This window comes from Myxine glutinosa, chromosome 7, assembly GCF_964187855.1.
Source record: "Myxine glutinosa chromosome 7, kmMyxGlut1.1, whole genome shotgun sequence".
Taxonomy (NCBI): domain Eukaryota; kingdom Metazoa; phylum Chordata; class Myxini; order Myxiniformes; family Myxinidae; genus Myxine; species Myxine glutinosa.
In genome coordinates, this window is record NC_136267.1 from 117,965,073 (window position 1) to 117,986,315 (window position 21,243).

The window sequence follows — 21,243 nt, forward strand, 5'->3', positions numbered from 1 at the left end:
GAAGTAAAAATATTTATAAACCACAAACACGTATGCTTAGCTTTTTAAACAGTCGCTAATGCTCTTTATAACACTAAAATAAGAAATTTGGAGGAATCCCGACATCCGTGAAGTAAGGTTTACTTACAGAACTGAGCGAAGATCTACTGTACTCTATATAACCCACAAATGTTGGGTTAATAACATGGCCCTTTCTGCCGCTACTGTGGCATTTTTTGTAGCGAACTTTTGAAACTCGCTCCTGCTGTTTGATACGAAACAAAGGGAGAAGCTCGGGTTGTGCTCCTTTACCAAGCAGCTAGCTAGCGCTTGCCCAGCCAGCCATTCCTTAACGGTTTTGAATGGAGTGCTTGCTCAAATGCTTAAACCACTTGGCGATCTCTCCACAAGAAACCTGGTAAATGAACACACACCCAATGTTCTTGAGACCCGACCATAGATCGACTGTAATCTATATACCCCAAAGAGGAATGATCCTTCCTGCCGCTCCCGTAGTTAGCACTCGTATTATAAGATAGCTATTTGTCTGTCTGTATCACCATTTTTCTCAGAGATGAGCAAACGGATGTTCATCAAACTTTCAAAGGTTCCATCAGTGAGTGCTGGGGAGTGCTTTTGGCAAAATATTTTTTTGGAAGATTTTGAAAAAAAGTAGGATTTTTTTTTTTGTGTGATAAAAAAAAAAAAATCGCTCAAATGTCTTCAAAATTCCAACAGGATTCAGACAGAACTGGGCAACTCTGGGTAACCTCGCTATTTAGCAATATTTACAGAATATCAGAGACCTAGAGGTACATAGGAATCACTTGCAATTGAAGATGAGTGGAAGAAGTACTTCAGTCATAAAATAACACTATATAAAATTATTACAGAAATGGATTGTTACCTTACTAGAGATTGAGTTGATGGTTCCAACTCACTTTGCCAAAAAAGTGACTAAAGTACTTCCACTCAGGTCTTCAATGGCTTCCTTTCTAATGTATAAAGTCCAGTGTCTGTCGACTGTTTTAAAAGCCCATTGTGCTTGCATTCTGCAAACAGCTAAATAACTAAAGTAAATCAACAATTAGTGATTAGGAATGGGCTCTTTATTGAAAAGTTTACCGCTACAGTATTTTTTTATGAAAACACGGCAAAAGTTATAAAATAAGGCAGAAGTGGCGCTTGTTACCATTGCCTAGCAACCAGTTCTAGTGTCAGCTCTATTGTCTACCAGCAGTGAACCATAGTCTTATTCGTGGATAATTTCGTTTGCAGACAATTTCAGACTATTTTGTGATTTTCTTTTTTCCCTGGGACAATGGCCTCGAGCTGCAGATTTCAGCTTTCTATGCCACTTAGAAGGTATTAAACATTTATATCAGTGAGTAAGTGAGTGATTGAGTCAGTCAGTGTTTAGAAATAGCGTTATATATTAGATACCTGTGGCTCGGCTCACTGCGCTCGCCTCACCACACGTCCCCGCAGAGGCACGTGCTTGTTCAAACTCAGGAAAATGACCTCACTGAAATTGAGTTTCTGTGTTGTCATTATTTACACCAATCATAATACAAACATTTCTTCTGTACAAATTTATTTCTAATATTGGTGATATTATTTATTTGTAATCAAAAAAAGTCCATGTGGTGTAAAGCTCTAAATGGTCAAGGGTCAAAGCTGTCTAATTGGTCTGAAGGGTGTAAGGGGTCTAAATTATGTTAAGGTCTAAGCCTAAGGGGTCAAAAGGGACTTAACGGGTGTAAATGCTTAAATGGTATAAAAGGTTGGAAGGGTGAATGGATCTCAAGGTGTCTAAAGTATTGAAACGGTCTTAAAGGTAAAAGTGGTCTTAAGGATCTTAAGGATCTTGAGGGTCTTATGGGTCTTACAGGTCTTCAGGGTCTTCAGTGTATTTTGGGTCTTCAGGGTCTTTTGGGACTTTTGGGTATTTTGTGTCTTTGGGGTCTTTTAGGTGGACTTGGTATTTTTGTCTTTATGGGTCTTCAGGATATTTTGGGTATTCAGGGTATTTTGGGTCTTCTGGGTCTTTAGCATATTTTGGGTCTTCGGGATCTTTTTGGTCCTTGAAGTCTTCATGGTCTTTTGGTTCATCATTGTATTTAAGGGTCTTTTAGGTATTTTTGGTCTTCGGGGTCTTTTGGGTCCTCTGGGTCTTTAAGGGTTTTTGAGCTATTTTTGGTATTTGGGGTATTTTGTGTGTTTGGAGTCTTCCGGTTATTTTGTGTCCTCTGGGTATTTTGAGTCTTTAAGGGTCTTCGGGGTTTTCAGGGTGTTTTGGATCTTCAGGGTCTTGGTGGTCTTAAGAGTCTTGGGGGACTTAAAGGGTCTTCAAAAGTCTAAGGGATCTCAGCAGTCTAAAGGGTGGAGTTGGTCAATCGGTGGAGACATTCCAAGTCGGATTATAAGGGCCAATCCACTCCAGTACCCAGGTCAATTTGGAACGTTCACAGCCAATTGAGCGGTGCAGCTGAGCACCTTGCCTCGCCAGGGTCATAATCAAGATGAACCTGAGCGGTAATTCTAACCGGTGAAGAGGTGAATTTACTAATGAACATTATGTGCTCCTGGCCAAATATCCTGAAGAAAATTTCAAGCCAACTCTGCAATGTTTCAATCAGCGATCGATAGCGGTCTGAATGACTCAAATAGAGATCAATGAGTTGATGTTGCGTCTATATGGGAGGGAAAGAACAAGGAGGCGATCATTGAATTACCAAACTAAAGAGTTCATAGAACATGTTACCCCGTGCAGTGTTTAAGTATATATTGTACTTCAATATAAATAAAATAGTGATTTTAAAAATCGTTAAAAAAAAAATTCCGGAAGTTTAGTGCCCCTCCCCCAAGACCAATGGCAAAGATAAAAACACCCTTATGCACTAATTCAGGTCATGCTGATCCTATGTAGCAAGTCTGGATGTAATCGGCCTAGAACTGTTGGAAGAGTAGTGTGACACACACACGCATACACACACTGACATACACACACACACACACACACACACACACACACACACACACACACACACACACACACACACACACACACAGGCCCATGAATTATAGTAAGAATGCCCGTCCGATGGTCCTTATGAGACCGTCAGGCGCTGGTATGATCTGGTATGATCCCGCTGATTGGTCCGTTGGCAGCAGCAAGTTATGCCACAAATATGCAGAGTATTGGCAGGGAGGGTAATGGTGGGGCGATGAAGGCCGTCTTCGACATTGACTTGTCACATATGACATTTATTTTGATTATGGCAGATTTATTCTAACACGCACTATTCAATAACTACCAGTCGTCCAAACTGTCCCCTGTCCCCATTTACTTCCTGTACTAGATCTGTATAACATTGTTGCCTTCCACTGAAGGCTCTTCCCCAAGTCTGCAGACAGGACAGCGTTAGGTCACCCATTTAACAATGCACAACCCTCATGGTCTAACCCCATATTTCATTTAAAAGTTTATTTTCTTATTCCATGCATCGAAAATCTGTTCTACACATTCCCCACTAAGCACTTTATAAGTACCACAAAAATACTCAATAATCATCAACTTATTTACAAAAAAATGAAAAGCGTGGTGGGTCTGAGGAGGGCCATCACATTTCTTCTTTCAAGTCCAGTTTATTCCCCTCCCAGCAGCTTCCCCAGTCTATGGTTGTTTGGCCCATGTCACCAATGCAGTTTCATACATTTTTTTCAGGTTCATGCCTCAGAGGTGTTCCTTCCTTTGTATCCCATTTGACTGTCCAATATAATGTAGATTTCTTTGCGGCCCACATCATCGTGACCATCCAGGTAAAAATTTCCCCATTCATTAATAAACGTCCATTAATAACCACCAATCAATAAAGCGGTTGTCACATTCCTTTGCCATAAGTAGTTGATTGGAATCTGAGACTTACAATGCCGGTACAATACTCGTCACATTCTGTGGTGCTTTAACAATCCCATTCTTGGTGTCTTCAACCCAGGACTCAGACAGCAACGATGAGGATTGACTAACAGGCCAATAGGCAGGCAAGTATGTAGGCATGTAGATAGGTAGTGATTGTTGTCTTTGCAGCTTCCCGGTGAGAAACAATATTAATCCGCTCTGTACTTGGATTTTTTTAATGTTGTTGTTGGATTCTGCTTTTAAATTTTCTCTTTTTACCTCCGCCACCGAAGGTGGATGGGAGTTATGTTTTCACCCCTGTCTGTTTGTCTATCTTTTAATCGGATATCTCAAAGTTGTGGACGATTCAGATGAATTTTGGTGGACAGGTTGGGAGTATGAGCAGGACGAATCAGTTCGAGTTTGGTGAAGATCCAGTCAAGGGAACTGACACTGGATTTAGATCTTCACCAAAATTGAACGAATTCGTCCTTGTCACACACCCAAACCTGTCCACAAAGTTTTGTCCGAATCTGGCCACAGCTTCTTGAGATATCCTGTTGACAGACAGACAGACAGACAGACAGAGGTGAAAATATAACCTCCGTCCACCTTCGGTGGTGGAGGTAATAAAGGGTCATCCAAAGTGTGACTTTAATTCATCGTTATTTCTTTATGATAACGAGCCAGCTCTAGATAGGAATGTAGTGGGTACATGCAACAGACCGTAGAGGAATGTAGCTAAGCCAAGGACTTGTGCCAAGGCATTTGCGACAGTCGGCTGGCAAAACGAACGACAAGCCACAAAGTGGCATGCACTCCAACATTTGTAGAGGACACAAGTTCGCATTACTGGCTCCATTCTTGGTGGATGTATTTAAGCCAAGCCTGGTTGCATGAAGGGCCGCTTTGTATGTGTGAGCGATCAGTAATGCGGACAATATGGGTGATCCTTTGTGAATGTTCATTGCACACCAAAGAGGTGCATGTTGAGCCACGTAGAACTATTGCTATGTAGACCGTGGGCCAAAATCTCAGAGGCTTTAAAATGATTTTGGATGCAAAATTTCTTCGGCAAACTGGAAATTGTTTTTTATTCCTAATTCGAGTACGTAGATTCCAAAAATCAAATGTTCCCGCTTATTGGGTTGCATATTAATTTTCTATGACGTCATGAAATTTGCACGTGGCCATTCAATATGTAGAATCAATATTGGGTGTTTAATGCCTAACAACTCGACATGGGAGGCATCAACTTTACATAATTCAAGTATGAGGAATACAAGAATTCAATGTTACAATTGATTGCGATGTACATTAATTAGTTATGACGTCATCAAATTGGTATATTAAAAAAAAATCCGCCAAAGTCAATCCTAAACATTTTGGAGTGAGGCGAACCAAGGGAATGCAAATAATAATAATAATTTGACAATGCGGAATACAAAAGTGGAATGTTCTCAGTAGTTACAATGCATATTCATTATATTTAAGACATAATCGGATTTGCATTAAGTTTGTCATAATACGATATTTCTACATGACATGGAAGAGTTATGGTGGCAAATGCACAGACATAGCGTGTAATTGGAACAAAGGAAATGCAAAGATACTATGCTGCGATTCAAATGTGATGTGTACTCATTAGTGATGACGTCATCATCACTAATTGGTGTATGTCATCATTCCACAATTTCAACAGCCGAATCTCGAATAAGACACAAAAATGTATCACAAAGTTAATTAGAACGGCACTCAGTTGAGAGCATACCTCCGCCTGGTTGGCCATCTATCTATAATTCCAGTAATCTCTGTCTGTACGTTTGTCTGTGACCGCTGTTTCTCGACAACCACGGGTCCGATATACTTTTAACTTGCCAGGTATATTGCTGGGGACCCGAGGATGTGCCTTTTCAAGGTTTCATATTAATCGGACAATTACTTACCGAGCTATGTCCAAAAAACGATTCAACCAATCAGAGAGCAGCGAACTATCGCGTGTGCCGAACGTGGCGGACACACTCTGCCTCGGATGGCACATTTGAGAGCGTATTCATTTATTTCACGTTTGCAAACTATGTTGGCGTTAAACTATGTTTTAAAACTAATAAAAACGAATTTGCGATTCATTCGCTTTCCTGCGCGTTTGTGCACGCGATGGCGATTTCTTTACCAAACTCCGGAAGCCGTTCGCTTTGGACCAAACCATTTCATGTAAATAGAGGGGGGGGATTGTCACCGTACTCGCAAGCCGTTCGCTTTGGACCAAACCATTGCATGTAAATAGAGGGGGGGATATACTTTTAGATATATATATAGTACGGGCATGCCCTAGTCTATCTATAATTCCAGTAATCTCTGTGTGTTTGTTTGTACGTTTGTTTGTTTGTCTGTGACCGCTGTTTCTCGACAACCACGGGTCCGATATACTTGCAACTTGCCAGGTATATTGCTGGGGACCCGAGGATGTGCCTTTTCAAGGTTTGAAATTAATCGGACAAGTACTTACCGAGCTATGGCGATTTAGCCGTTCGCCGTTCGCTTTGGCGTTGCGAATGGACGAAACCATTGCATGTAAATAGAGGGGGGGGTTCTGTGGTCGTTGCGAATGGACCAAACCATTCATGTAAATAGAGGGGGGGGGGGGTTCTGTGGTCGTTACTGCCACGTGGTTTCAAAGTTTTTTTTTGTTGTTGTTGTTTGCACGCATGTTTTTTTGCACCCACGTACGGGCACGCCCTAGGATGTTTACACACACACACACACCCCTACACAAATTTTTTTTTTTTTTTTTTTTGGCAAGGAACGGGCACCCACGTACGGGCACGTCCTAGCTTATATATAGTACGGGCATGCCCTAGTATCACTCAATGGTGAAGAATCACTTTAAAAAAATCTACTAGTTGGATCAGGATCCGGATCTTCACTAAAATTGAATCGATTCTTCCTCGTCACACACACAACCTGTCCAACAAGTTTCGTCCAAATCCGTCCATAACTTTTTGAGATATCCCGCTATGTATCGTTTTTGGCCCTATCTCCCAATGGTGAAGAATCACTTAAAAAATCCAGTAGCCGAATCCGGATCTTCACCAAAATCTAAACATTTCGTCCTTGTCACATACTAAAATCAAATCATCTCTGCCAAATTTCGTCCAAATCTGTCCACAACTTTTTGAGATATCCTGCTATGTATCGTTTTTGGCCCTATCTCCCAATGGTGAAGAATCACTTAAAAAATCCAGTAGCCGGATCCGAATCCGGATCTTCACCAAATTCTAAACATTTCGTCCTTGTCACATACTAAAATCTAATAATCTCTGCCAAATTTTGTCCAAATCTGTCCACAACTTTTTGAGATATTTTGTTCACAATCAAACGGACAGACAAATGTACAGACAAACAGACGGGTGAAAACATAACCTCCATCCACCTTTGGTGGCAGAGGTAATAATGTCAGAAAATGAGTCTAATCAATCCTCATCGCTGGACTCATCTCCAGGATCATTCTCATCATCACTGGTCATGTGTTCTTAACTATCGCAGCAATCGCTGCACCCGCAAAGGTCAGTGCAACGGAGGCTCTGATGCAGGAACAGTTTGTGCGTTGGCATTTACTGTGGTGGCATTCACAATGCACATTCTGGAGTACTCTCAGAAGGGTGGAGCGTCACACATCCAGTGTATTGAGGCATTCATTCTCAATCTTCCATCAATGATTCGCTGGACTTGGGGTACTGATTGGGGTGTCAAGACATCGACGATAAATCGCACACTGATAAGCGGCTCGTAAGGTGTGCTGTCTCGGACAATCTGTTTGGTGGGAGAACTTCATCGATTCGACATTTTATCGTGAACAGATTGTTCTAACGAGCTTCATTTACAGAGCTTCATTTACATCACGGCATTGTGGCTGATTGTAGAGATTGCAAACAAACTCTTCCTGGCCCGAGAAAATGTCTTCACATTGTCTCCAATTGTCTGAATATTTGTTCAGCTTCTGGAGACGAGTACTGCTGTGAGAAGGACATATGAACTGGACTTTTTTTTTGTCCCCCGTCGCACCGCTCAGCGAAAGGGGGACTATGGTTTTCCCCTCCGTCCGTGTGTCCGAGTGTCCGGGCGTGTGTGCGTACGTGCATGCGTAAGCGAAGGACCGAATTCTAATTTGGTGTGCGGGTGCAACCCACGTCAAAATCCAAGATGGCCGCCGCCATGTATGTCTGACGCCATGTATGTCTGAACCCAAGAATATCTTGAAAAATAAGCGAAGTACCAACTTCTAATCTGGTGTGTAGGTGTATCTAGGCACAAGGAAGAACGCTATTGAAAATTGAGTCGCCACGGCAAAATCCAAGATGGCCGCCACCATATATATGTCTGAAACTTGTGAGCGAAATATCTTGAAAAATAAACGAACTACTAACTTCTAATCTGGTGTGTGGATGTATCTACGCATAATGAAGAACGCTATTGAAAATTGGGTCGCCACGTCAAAATCCAAGATGGCCGCCGCCATGTATGTCTGAACGTTGTGAGCGGAATATCTTGAAAAATAAGCGAAGTACCAACTTCTAATCTGGTGTGTGGGTGTATCTATGCATAAGGAAGAACGCTATTGAAAATTGGGTCGCCACGTCAAAATCCAAGATGGCCGCCGCCATGTATGTCTGAACCTTGTGAGCGAAATATCTTGAAACATAAACGAACTACTAACTTCTAATCTGGTGTATGGGTGTATCTATGCATAAGGGAGAACGCTATTGAAAATTGGGTCACGTCGTCGAAATCCAAGATGGCCGCCTTGCGTCTTCCACTTTGTCAACTCACGTCACTTCACCGACGGAGGGGGGTGGGGGGGGGACCGAGGCGTAACGCTTGTTTTTTTTTGTAAACAAGATCGAGGCTCATGAAAGAGCTAACAGTAATCACACAAAAAGTCAAACCGACACATAAAACACAAAATAAGGGGAGTGGTAGACAAGATGGGGAGAGATGGGGAAGGACACAAACACATTTGAGAGCAGGGACATCAAGAGAAATGTGGGAGGGAGAGGGCTTGGGGGGAGGTGGGAGAGGTATAAAACATATGGACACTGAATATGGACATATGGACACATTGGGATATCGCGCTCTCAATTTTTAACTCACCTGGACTTTTGTCCGGTGAGCTTATGCGATCTTATGTGAGTGAGTCAATGAGTCTGTAAACACTTCGGTCATTATCGCTTGAAGCAAACACACACTTTTGATGAAACTTGGCCACAAGCTTCATATCTGATGCCTAACGAGGGTATATTGACTGCATCAAAATCTGCGCTCATTAAGGGGGTCTTCTATGAGGGTTCACCCCCCCCCCCTCCAAATAGGTATTTGCCCTCTTATCCGAAACTACACCCACAACTTTAATGAAGCTTGATCACCTTCATCGCCCATGATTGCCCATCTCAAGTATATGTAGTTCTCAGAATCAGCAGTTTGGCAACATATTCCATTGGATATTGTTTTCTGCATTCTAGGCTGATGGGAGTTTTGTTATTTACTTATTTCCTATTTCTCCACAGGCCTCTGCCCCTTTTAAATGCATTAATTGTTATTGCTCTTCTTTGCAGTTCTTAGCTATTGTTTTTGAGCCCTTGTGGACATCGTTTTCTTCATTGCGTTAATTTTTTTGTATTTACTTCTCAACATTCGCTGTGTGATGATGAAAATAAATGATGGAGTGGGTTTGGAATGTGTTTTTTTTCTTTTTGGCATCAAATACAGTATGCCATGGTGTTTTTGAGGAAAAGACTAAAGATGTTTGTATCAAGTCTTGAAATGTTGTTGACATTTATGTTTATATTTGATAAAAATGCACAGATTACTTATATTGTCTTGTTATGCCACCTCCTTGTGCAAGTACATAACCAATGCAGTGATTCAGAACTTGGTGTACTGGGGGTATTGTCATAGCAGTCTGTCAAAGCTGTAGGTCAGAGAGATCACGTGAGAATTAGATGGAAAGCTATGTTTACTACTAATATTTACCAGGTACCAGATGGACGATGTCAAACATGCTGTGAACATGAGCCATTCTTCTTTATATAAAGTCTAGGTTCGTGGAGGAGCTAGATGCTCGACATATATGGCGTAGGATGAGGCAATGTAATTGTTTACTTTTCTTGCTGCTTTCCTCAGCTGAGTCTCCTTACCAAAGTTGAGCAGCTGTTCCCAGGAAATGCTTGTTTTTGGTGCACATGCCGAAGGCAAACTGTACATTTCTTCCATCTTCTTTTCCCCTTACTATTGCATTTCTATTCCTTCAACTCAAATGAAAATATATATTGTGAAGCTTTCACGATTTTAGTTTATTGTATTTGTTATTGTGAAAGCAGATTTTTAATGCCGGTGAAAGGACGATTACGATTTTGCATGTATCGACTCCAACCTGTTTCCCCACTATGATCTAAGCTGTCCTGTCAGCCTATGTTGGGTTATCAAATGTTGGAGAAACAAAAGTGGAAGAAGGGGCTGGGATTGGGGGAGATTGTTAGAGTTGTGGTTGCAGGTAACAAGGTGGATGGAGGTCAGAGACTGTAGGCAGTGAAGTATTAAAGTGGAAAATGCTAGATGTAATGTGGAACTATGAATTATTCAAAGGTCATGATACTAGTTTCTGGCAAATTAATCATAATGTGGAACTGGCAAATTAATCAGTCGACCAGTTTCTTATTACAGTAATACCTTGCTTTAGCTCTACCCCATACAACGCTGATTCGATAGAGAGCTCTTTGTTTGGGGTTTTTTAAATGAAAAAAATAAATAAATAAAAACATCAAGAGAATCCATAACACTTAGGGGTAATTCCACGAGAAACGGTCCACAGAGGGCAAATTTTAAATTTGACTGAAAAAGTTCATGTTATGTACCAAATGAAAGCTGAAAACATGTACTTTCAGATAATATCAAGATCACTGAGTTAGCTTGCTCTGTTGGCTTACATCACTCGTTGCAATAAATTAAGTCATTCTACTGAAAAGTGCAGTAAAATAGGCCCTCGATAATGCAAAGAACTATTAATTCATTAGTCTCTCAATTCATTGGTATGAAGTCAACAAATGCTATCCATCAGAAGCTACCTGTATGAAGATTATTTCAAAACCAATTGAAAAAAATACGAGTTGTCCTTCTATGCTTAATTAACACTCAAATTAGGAGTCAGATGTCACTCCGTGACGTGTCACTCCATAACGAAAATTTGACATAAATGTTCAACTTTGAAAGTTCAACTCAATGTTCAACAGTTGAAAGTTCAACTCACAGGAATGCCTCTGATTGTAGCCGAAATCACAGGGAGAACACAACACTGAACATGAACACCATGTTTTTAACTGAAACCAGTGAGCTAAACAGCCTCCCTGGGCTATGGTAATCCAAGATGGAGGTAATGACTAATCGCAGGTGCTACTCGCTACCTACATATGACCACAGCGGGGTTCGCTCCAGTTATACACCGATCCGACGGAGGGTTCAATGGACGGGCGCCCTCTATAGACGCCGCCATAGTTGGGAGGCGTCCGCTTCATTTGGCTTGCTCTCCAGCGTTCAGATTACGTGCAGTTACCGGTTTCAGTTCACTTTGCCGAAAGAATATCGATACAAAATATATTTGTTTGTTAGATTCATCGGAGAAGATGGAATCGTGGACGATACGACCGCTGAGGAGCCGGTGTGGCGGCCCGCGCGGAGGTGGACTCTGAGGGAAGAATCCATGCGGGGCGGCAGTGATACACCTGCCGTGACCTGGCCGTATGGAAGAGTCGATGAAGCGATAAGGAGCCGGTGAGGCGGCCCGCACGATGGGACGGAGGCCCAGTCGGGTCTGCCAGATGAGTCACGACCCTAGTGATCAAGGAACTTGGGGCTCGGCAGTGGCCACTCGGGGCCTAGCCGTAGTTGCCAGATGTGGCCGGCCCGGGCGGAGGTGGACTCTGAGGGACGAATCCATGCGGGGCGGCTGTGGTACGGCCGCCAAGACCTGGCCATATGGAGGAGTCGATGAAGGGACGGGCACCTAGTCGGGTCGGTCAGAGGAGTCGTTATCGTAGTGGTCGAGAAACTCGGGGCTAAGGCGGAAGGGGGCTCGGCATGGCGTAGCATAGGGTACGCGGTTGCTAACAAAATAGGTTTGGTGCAGGTGGAAGTGGAAACCGGGTACCCCCAGGTGCCAGGTGCCTTCAGGGCAGCATGGCCGTGCGCCTGCGGCGCCCGGCGATATCGTCGAAAACGGGGTTTGTATCGTGTGCCTTCAGGTGCCAGGTGTCCACGACCACTCCACACGTATAGAGAAACACTTGAGAACGATTATCATGGACACTTTTCATGTACGATCACGATGATAGTTGTGCTGGCGCAGCCAGCTGGAGTTAAGTTTGGATCGGGACGCCTCCCAGTAATGGCGGACGCAAGAGCGCCGCCTATCGGCGAAGGGGGCATGATCGTCCTTATCCGATCGGTCTATAGATACAGCTCATTCGGTGTGTTTCATTACCAAGCAGCTTGTAGAGTGCTCACCAAGTGGCTTAAGCAGACTGTTAAGCTAGCACTCGGCTCCATGGAAACGGTTGATAAGGGACGGCTATCTTGGCAAGCTGTTTCGTAATGGGACACCTCTGGATAAGCTGTTTGTGCTAGTTTGTTTAGAGCTGGCGTGTCAGGTGAGATTAATCATTCGGGGGTTAATTACCGTTATTATAATCCCAAAATAATTTAGAATATATTCACAGGAGCGTCAGGGGGGATCACGCTATTCTTTATATTATTGCCAATTATTGTACTATTATTTTATTGTACCATTTGAAGCGGCCAGAGAAAAGCACCATGCAGTGAAACGGACGCTCAAGCTGCTATATATATACACCTTCCCAAGGTGGAAACAGATGATAAAACGGGAATTCCTCCGAATTTTTTTTTTGCAGTCAAGTGAAGTCTGAACTCCAAACCAAAGTAGGCAGAGTAAATGCGAAAATAACATTGAGTCTTCTTACTCGTGATACAATTGAGGGTTCTGAAGTGTCATTCGTAATACCCCTGAACACCATCACCAGAGCAGTGATACAGAAGCAGTACATGTTTACGAAGATAATTTGCGTTGCCTAACCTTCGGAACTCCTGGTGAGGAGAGAAAATGAAGTCAATACATCCTTTGCCGTATGACCCCATAGTCCCCTTGGCAAGTTTAGTTGCTCAAGATTGCATAATGATAAATAACAACCGAATACATCGATGATTTTGACAAGTGGCCACATGGGCCACCGAGGACCAGATTTTGGTGGCCAAATAGAGTTTTTGGTGGCATTTGGCACTAGGGCCACCACTTATTTCGAACCCTGAGCAATTGTAAATTTGGGAGGCTGTTTAGCTCACTGGTTTCAGTTAAAAACACGGTGTTCATGTTCAGTGTAAATAACCAATAACCTTCAAAATCACACACCAAGTTAATTGGCCTCCACCTGTGTTAAATTGTAGTGATTCTGATTATTCCAGAATAAAATCAGCTGTTCCTGTTGGTTTCCTATGCTGGGTAGTGCATTTCACAGCAAAGACTCAACCATGAGCACCAAAGAGCTTTCACAAGATTGTTAGTCTTTTGGGATTGCCACTGCTAACATGTAACCCAGTGCAACCTGCCACATAGTTGCGTTGTCGGCGAGTAAACCGACACACCTCACTGGCTTTGCTGGTGGGGAGGGTGACTGTGACACCCTGCCAGGACCAAAAACAACACCTAGAAAAGGGTGGATGAGCTCTTGCAGGGAGCCATCAGCCATCCAGTGAGGAGATGGTGTCTCCTAAAAACATCCTTTCGGTTTGGACTGGTTCAAGTCATACCAAAGACTTCAAAAATGGTATGTGCTGCTTCCTTCCTTGAAAAGGATAGAGCACAGAGAAACCCCATCGGTTGGCATCCATGGGGAGGAGGAAATTCCTCTTGAGGAAATGCCCCGCTGAGTACGGCGAGAAAAGCAGTGCCATTGTTATGATGTCGCTGGTACCGAGAGTATCCCAGGAAGTGGCGGTAGTGACGTCACTTACCCCAAGCTCAGTGGCTGTGTTAAGTGTGTGTGTGTGTGTGTGTGTGTGTGTGTGTGTGTGTGTGTGTGTGTGTGTGTGTGTGTGTGTGTGTGTGTGTGTGTGTGTGTGTGTGTGTGTGTGTGTGTATGTGTGTGTATATGTGTGTATATGTGTGTATATGTGTGTATATGTGTGTATATGTGTGTGTATGTGTCAGCTCTATTATGAGCCTTTTCCTAAGTATAAAAAAAAAGAAGACCTCCAGGATAAAGTTGTGGAAAGGCACAGATCAGGAGATTCGTGTAAAATATTTCAAAGGCCTTGAATATTCCTTGGAGCACAGTCAAGACAATCATTAAGACATGGAAGGTGTATCGTACCACCAAGACCCTGCCGAGATCAGGCAGTCCCTCCAAACTGGATGACAAAGTAAGGAGGACACTGATCAGAGAGGCCACCAAGAGGCCAATTACACCTTTTAAAGAGCTATATGCCTTTATGGCAAAGACTGGTCGCTTTGTGCATGTGACAACAATATCCCAAGCACTCCACAAGTCTGGCCTGTACGGTAGGGAGGCAAGAAGGAAGCCATTCCTTAAAAAAGCCCACATTGAGTCCCGTTGGAGGTATGCAAAAAAACACTGGAGATTCTGAAGCTATGTGGCAAAAAGTATTGGGTTCTGACAAAAGCAAGATGGAACTTTTTGGCCTAAATGCAAAACATTATGTTTGGCACAAATCCAACACAGCACATCACCCAAAGAACAACATACATACTGTGAAGCATGGTGGTGGCAGCATCATGTTATGGGGATGTTTCTCGGCAGGGACAGGGGCACTTGTCAGGATAGAAGGGAAAATGGATGGAGCAAAATCAGAAATATCCTCGAGGAAAACTTTCAATGCAAGGCACCCTTCCATTTGTCACCCCTCAGTGTCAAGGCACCCCTCAAGAGTAATTTTATCAAGCACCCATCAGTGTCCATTTGTTTTTTACCTCTCCCACCCTCCTCCTCCCATTCCCATGCCTCCTCCCCCCAAGCCCTCTCCCTCCCACAGATCTCCCGATGTCCCTGCTCTCCATCTTGTTCTCCTGCTCCCTTTATTATGTTTTATGTTTTTTGTGTCAGTCTGTCTTTTTGTGATCAATGTTAGCTCTTACACGAGCCTCGATCTTGTATTAAAAAAAAGAAAGAAAAAAAAAAGAAGCTGTCCGAAGATGATGCACAACGCCTAAGGCCTATACGTACCGTATTGTTGGAAGAGACATGACACCGATGCTTTCAATATTTGATGGTCATTTTAACAATCGGTTTGTTGGTGTGTCACACAGAATGAAAAACGTCAAGGTAGAGCTTGGCAATTGTGATATATGACAGGTTCGACGATATGTTCGGCATGAACGGCATATAAATCAAAATTTCGGCATGAACGGAATCTGCTCTGATTGGTATACGTTTGAGGGGACATACGGATGGACAAACACTGTTCTAGACGGCTCTGCCCGATGGGCTACGCCATAAAAATAATTCAACAAGTTTTTATACTCATTTAACTCTTCTTTTCTTGGAGCACCAGGTGTATACAACTCAAGGCATTCCTTATTGAACCTCCCATTTTGAGCTCTTTCAACCAGTGCAAGAATAAAAGGATTCCTATTTTTTCTATCGTGGTATTTTTATCTTGGGCTTCTGATGGTATCTTTTGTTTTGTCTTTGTGTTACTATCTCATTCTTGTACACATTCATTCATGTTTTCAGTACTGTGAGGCCTTTCTTTTAGCCAAGAGTAACTTTGGTGAAATTCCTGTGTAATGGCCATGACATGGCACCAGTGGTGAACAGAAAAAAGAATGTTTTGTTTTTCACTGATGTTCATCTTTATTCCATCTTATGCTCCATATCTTGTCAGGTGCAATAATAGTGCAGCAGATAAACACAAAAATTGTTCATTTTATGAGAAAAGCATGAAAATTTTAACATAGTTAGTGCATACCATAAGGTTTATTTTCAGATGTGGAGGGAAGTCAGATTTGACCTCTGAGAACCGTGAGAGGTCAAATCCAAAATGGCCGCCAGTCCACCGAGTCTAATGTTCAAACGCGCTTAATTTTGGAACCAAATAGTGTAGAAAAACCTTGTAGGTGTCATTTCCAACTAAATTGGGGATGCCCAAAGGTGAATGATGCTTTCAATGAACTCCTAGGCATGCCAAGTGAGGTCAGTGAAGGCTCAATGTTACTGCTAGAGCGATTTGTGGTGCTGATGTACGATAGAACCAGTGAGAGCACGGAAGTGAATGATGCCAGGAAACAGCTCTTCACACAGAAGTGTAGAACTCCAGAGAACATTCCTCCAACCCAGGCAACACTCAAGCAGCACATCAAGCGCACTTGCTACCAGGCCAACTGTTGTAACCAGGCATTGGTCATGGATCCAGAGATGCCAGACCCACCTGACTGGGGCTGGACAAAGTAGACAACTGGGTGGCAGCCTCTTTGGACCACTCTTCCTGAAGCATCAAAATCGTGCCATGAATTGATCGACTGTGGCTGCAAGAAAGGGTGCACTGGACGCTGCAAGTGTGCCAAAGCTGCATTCAAGTGCACTGCACTGTGCTTCTGTTCTGGAGACTGTTAGATTTAGATCATTACCAATTTTCATCATTGCACTTGATTTAATGTAAGCTTTGGTGGACATACTTGGTTAACTACAGTTATTTTTTCAGAGGTTATTGCATCATTCCTTGCAGTGTAAACACTTTTTTTTTCATCATTTCTGGTCTTTGGGTGTTCTGTACCTATCCCTGCACCTAAAAAAATAAAGTTTTAAAAGTTCAAATGAACTTTTTCCAATAGCAGTTCCAACTGCAGTATCATAAAAATAGATATTTAACGTAATTTGACCTTGACCGTGACCTAAATGCATGTCCTTGAGTTCTGGCGATCTCAAAAGTATCACCAAATGAATGGGAATCCCCAATTTAGTTGGAAATGACACCTATAAGCGCGTTTGAACATTAGACCCGGTGGACTGGCGGCCATTTTGGATTTGACCTCTCACGGTCCTCAGAGGTCAAATCTGACTTCCCTCCACATCTGAAAATAAACCTTGTGGTATATACTAACTATGCTAGAAATTTCATGCTTTTCTCAAAAAATGCACAATTTGTTAAAATATGAGAGCTTATCCGCTGTACTATAAGCAACAAACTTTCTGCTCTTCTTTCTCAGATTCCTTTGTCAACAGTCAAGAATGGACGCTCAGCCGAAGCGTGCAAGATTTGAAAGTTGTGAGTAATTTAATTTTACTTTTTTAAAGAATGGGGGTTGATGTTATCTGAAGGATTGTGATGTGCAAAAGGAAACTTGGGTTTTGTTTCGGCGTGCAGAAGGTGAAGGAATATGCCGTTGAGCCGCCTTTCTGTGATAATGGATCATTGACGGGCATAAATTATGTTGTGCTGAAGAGAAGTTGTAAGAGTACTACAGGCATCATTTCTGGCTCGATTATTGTCCCCCGTCGCACAGCGTAGCGAAAGGGGGACTATGGCTTTCCCCTCTGTCCGTGTGTCCGTGCGTGTGTCCGTGCGTGCGTCCGTGCGTGCGTGTGTGCGGGCGTGCGTGTTTGCATGCGTGCGTGCGTGCGTAAGCGAAGGACCGCATTCGAATTTGGTGTGTGGGTGCAACCCACGTCAAAATCCAAGATGGCCGCCGCCATGTATGTCTGATGCCATGTATGTCTGAACCATGTGAGATGAATATCTTGAAAAATAACAGAAGTATCAACTTCTAATCTGGTGTGTGGGTGTATCTAGGCACAAGGAAGAACGCTATTGAAAATTGGGTCACCACGTCAAAATCCAAGATGGCCGCCGCCATGTATGTCTGAACCTTGTGAGATGAATATCTTGAAAAATAAGCGAAGTACCAACTTCTAATTTGGTGTGTGGGTGTATCTCGGCATAAGGAAGAACGCTATTGAACATTGGGTCGCCACGTCAAAATCCAAGATGGCCGCCACCATATATATGTCTGAAACTTGTGAACGAAATATCTCGAAAAAGAAGCGAAGTACCAACTTCTAATCTGGGGTGTTGGTGTATCTAGGCACAAGCAAGAACGCTGTTTAAAATTGGGTTGCCACGGCAACATCCAAGATGGCTGCGGCCATGTATGTCTGAACCTTGTGAGATGAATATCTTGAAAAATAAGCGAAGTACCAACGTCTAATTTGGTGTGTGGGTGTACCTCAGCATAAGGAAGAAGGCTATTGAAAAGTGGGTCGCCACGTCAAAATCCAAGATGGCCGCCACCATATATATGTCTGAACCTTGTGAACGAAATATCTCGAAAAATAAGCGAAGTACCAACTTCTAATTGGGTGTGTGGCTGTATCTAGGCATAAGGAAGAACGCTATTGAAAATTGGGTTGCCACGTCAAAATCCAAGATGGCCGCCTCCATGTATGTCTGAACCTTGTGAGCGAAATATCATATCATAGCATGTTTTCTGTGTCTTCCACTTTGTCAACTCACATCACTTCCCCGACGGGGGACCTCGGCGTAACGCTTGTTTCATTTAGGTACAGTCATGTGAAAAAGTTAGTACACCCCATGAAAAGTTTTTAAAATCTTTTTAACATATGTGGACATATCGATATTTGATCTTCATTTCAACAGTATCTCTAGATAAAGGTGATCTAATTGAACAAAAAACAATGAAAGATTGACTTTGCAATAATTTATTCAACAAAAAATTAACAGAGATGCCATTTCCTTCTGTGGAAAAAGTAAGTACACCCTTGGCTCTAATAGGTGGTATTGCCCCCTTTGGCAGAAACAACCTCAAGTAGGCGTTTCTTATAACTGTCTACCAGTCACTGACATCGACTGGGAGAAATTTTTGCTCACTCCTCCATGCAGAATTCTTTCAGCTGTGCGATGTTTGAGGGGTTTCTTGCATGCACAAATCGTTTCCAATCCCCCCACAACATCTCGATGGGATTTAGATCCGGGCTTTGACTTGGCCATTCCAGAACCCTCCATTTCTTTCTTTTCAGCCATTCCTTGGTGGATTTACTGGTTTGTTTAGGGTCATTGTCATGTTGCAAGGTCCACCTTCGGTTGAGCTTCAACTTTCCGACAGATGGTCTCACATTATCCTCAAGCACCCTCTGGTACAATGAAGAATTCATAGTGGATTCTATGATGGTGAGCTGCCCAGGCCCTGATGCAGCAAAGCTGCCCCAAACCATAATATTTCCACCACCATGCTTTACAGTTGGTATCAGGTTCTTGTGGTCAAATGCTGTCTTTGGTTTTCGCCAAACATGTCTTCTGGTACTGTGGCCAAATAGCTCTACCTTTGACTCATCTGTCCAGAGCACATTGTTCCAGAAGTGCTGGTATTTGCCTTGGTGTTCATTGGCAAACTTTAGTCTTGCCCTGATGTTCTTTCTGGAAAGCAAAGTTTTCCTCCTGGCACACCTCCCATGTAGATCAAATTTGTGCAGCCTCTTTCTAATGGTAGACTCGTGCACTTTCACATCAACAGTGGCAAGAGCTACCTGTAGGTCCTGTGATGACATTCTGGGGTTCTTAGAGACTTATTTCAGCATCTTGCGGTCTGCTCTCGGGCTGAACTTGCTGGGGCGGCCTGGCCTGAACAAGTTGGCAGTTGTTTGGAATCTTCTCCACTTGTAGATGATCTTCCGGACAGTGGAATGATTGATTTCAAATTGTTTGGAGATCTTTTTAAATCCCTTCCCAGACTCGTAGGCATCTATGATCTTCTTTCTGAAGGCCTCAGAGAGCTCTTTTGATCTTGGCATTGTGTCGCCGCACACTTCAACAACAAAGAGCAAACCAAATTAAATGTCTGAGGTTTAAATAAGACAGGTTCCTCCAAGATCCTCTCTAACGATGTTCTAATCAATTGCACCTGAGCTGGTGCACCTGATTCTAATTTTAGGTATTTGAAGTAGTGATAAATGTAGGGGTGTACTTACTTTTAGCACATGCGAAATTTGCATTTATGTTTATTTAAATTATACAGTTGACTACAAAATGTAAATACAACATGCATTTTATGGCCATTTTCCCTGCTAGAGCGGGGGTTAGCCTTGCGGTCCCCATGACAATCTTCTCCATTTTGCTCTATTTTCTGCATCTCTCCTTGTTAACCCCCTTGCCCGCATTTCTTCTTCCACCATCTTTAGCCAAGTCTTTCTCGGTCTTCCCCGTCCTCTACTTCCTTCTACATTAATTTCCATCACTCTTCTCAACCAGTCACTTTCATCCTTCCTCAACACATGACCAAACCATCTCAACCTGTTCCTCTTCACAGCATCAATCACAGGGAATATTCCCATCATCTTTCGCAATTCATCATTTGTCTTCCTCTCTCTCAACGATACTCCGCACATCCATCGAACCATTCGCATTTCCACCCTTTCCAGCCTTCGTTGCTGCTCTACGTTCATTACCCATGTCTCGCTCCCATAAATCATAACACTTCTCACACATGCAGCATACACCTTTCCCTTCAGCTTCAGCGACACTCTCCTCCTCATCAGCACGCCACTCAGTTCCCGAAACTTCTTCCATGCACATCTCACTCGAGCAACCGTTGCCGAGTCTGATCCACCTTCTCCATTCAGCATGTCTCCGAGGTAGCAAAATGTTTTCACACCTTCCAGCTTCACGCCGTCTCCAAGATCCAACTCAACATTTCCTCCATCTGCAGCTCCCTCTGTGCACACCTTACATTTGAATGTAGCTGCCACACTGGTAAATGACCCTCTCAGACCACTACATTTTTGATGAACCCACTCAGCGCACATTGTACATTGAATGGAGTTCATTCCGACACCCTTCCTGCACACAGCACACGGCCACTTCCCAGTTCTTTCCACCTCACCACATGCTTTACCACTTGCCATCACCTTCGTCTTTCCGATATTCACCTTCAGACCTTTTGTCTCCATACATTCCTTCCACTTGTTCATCTTTTCCTTCAGTCCATCCATACTTTCCGCAATCAACACCAGATCATCTGCATACAACAACTCCCACGGTAAACCCTCCTTTACGTTCTGAGCCAGCACCTCCATCACAGCTACAAATAGTAGTGGACTTAGTACCGACCCCTGATGCACTCTCACCTTCACCTCAAACTCCCCACTGTTCCCATCCTTCGTCCTTACAGCTGTGCGCGCTCTTTTGTACATTGCCATCACTACTCTGATCAACCATTCCTCCACTCCTAACTTCCTCAATGCCCATGTCAATACTTTGCGTGGAACCCT

General features: G+C 43.1%; 1 protein-coding gene across 5 annotated transcripts in view; it reads left to right on the plus strand.

Annotated features, from left to right (window-relative positions):
- Window positions 1–21,243, plus strand: part of LOC137431519 (arf-GAP with GTPase, ANK repeat and PH domain-containing protein 1) — a 709,868-nt gene that overhangs the window by 392,614 nt on the left and 296,011 nt on the right. For 4 of the 5 annotated variants that reach the window (XM_068122904.2, XM_068122907.2, XM_068122903.2 and 1 more), the window contains exon 2: window positions 17,169–17,227. The exons of the other annotated variant lie outside the window; for it this stretch is intronic. In XM_068122904.2, the coding sequence (XP_067979005.1) occupies window positions 17,169–17,227 (59 nt within the window). The remainder of the gene's footprint in view (window positions 1–17,168; window positions 17,228–21,243) is intronic. 5 annotated transcript variants of the gene reach the window in all.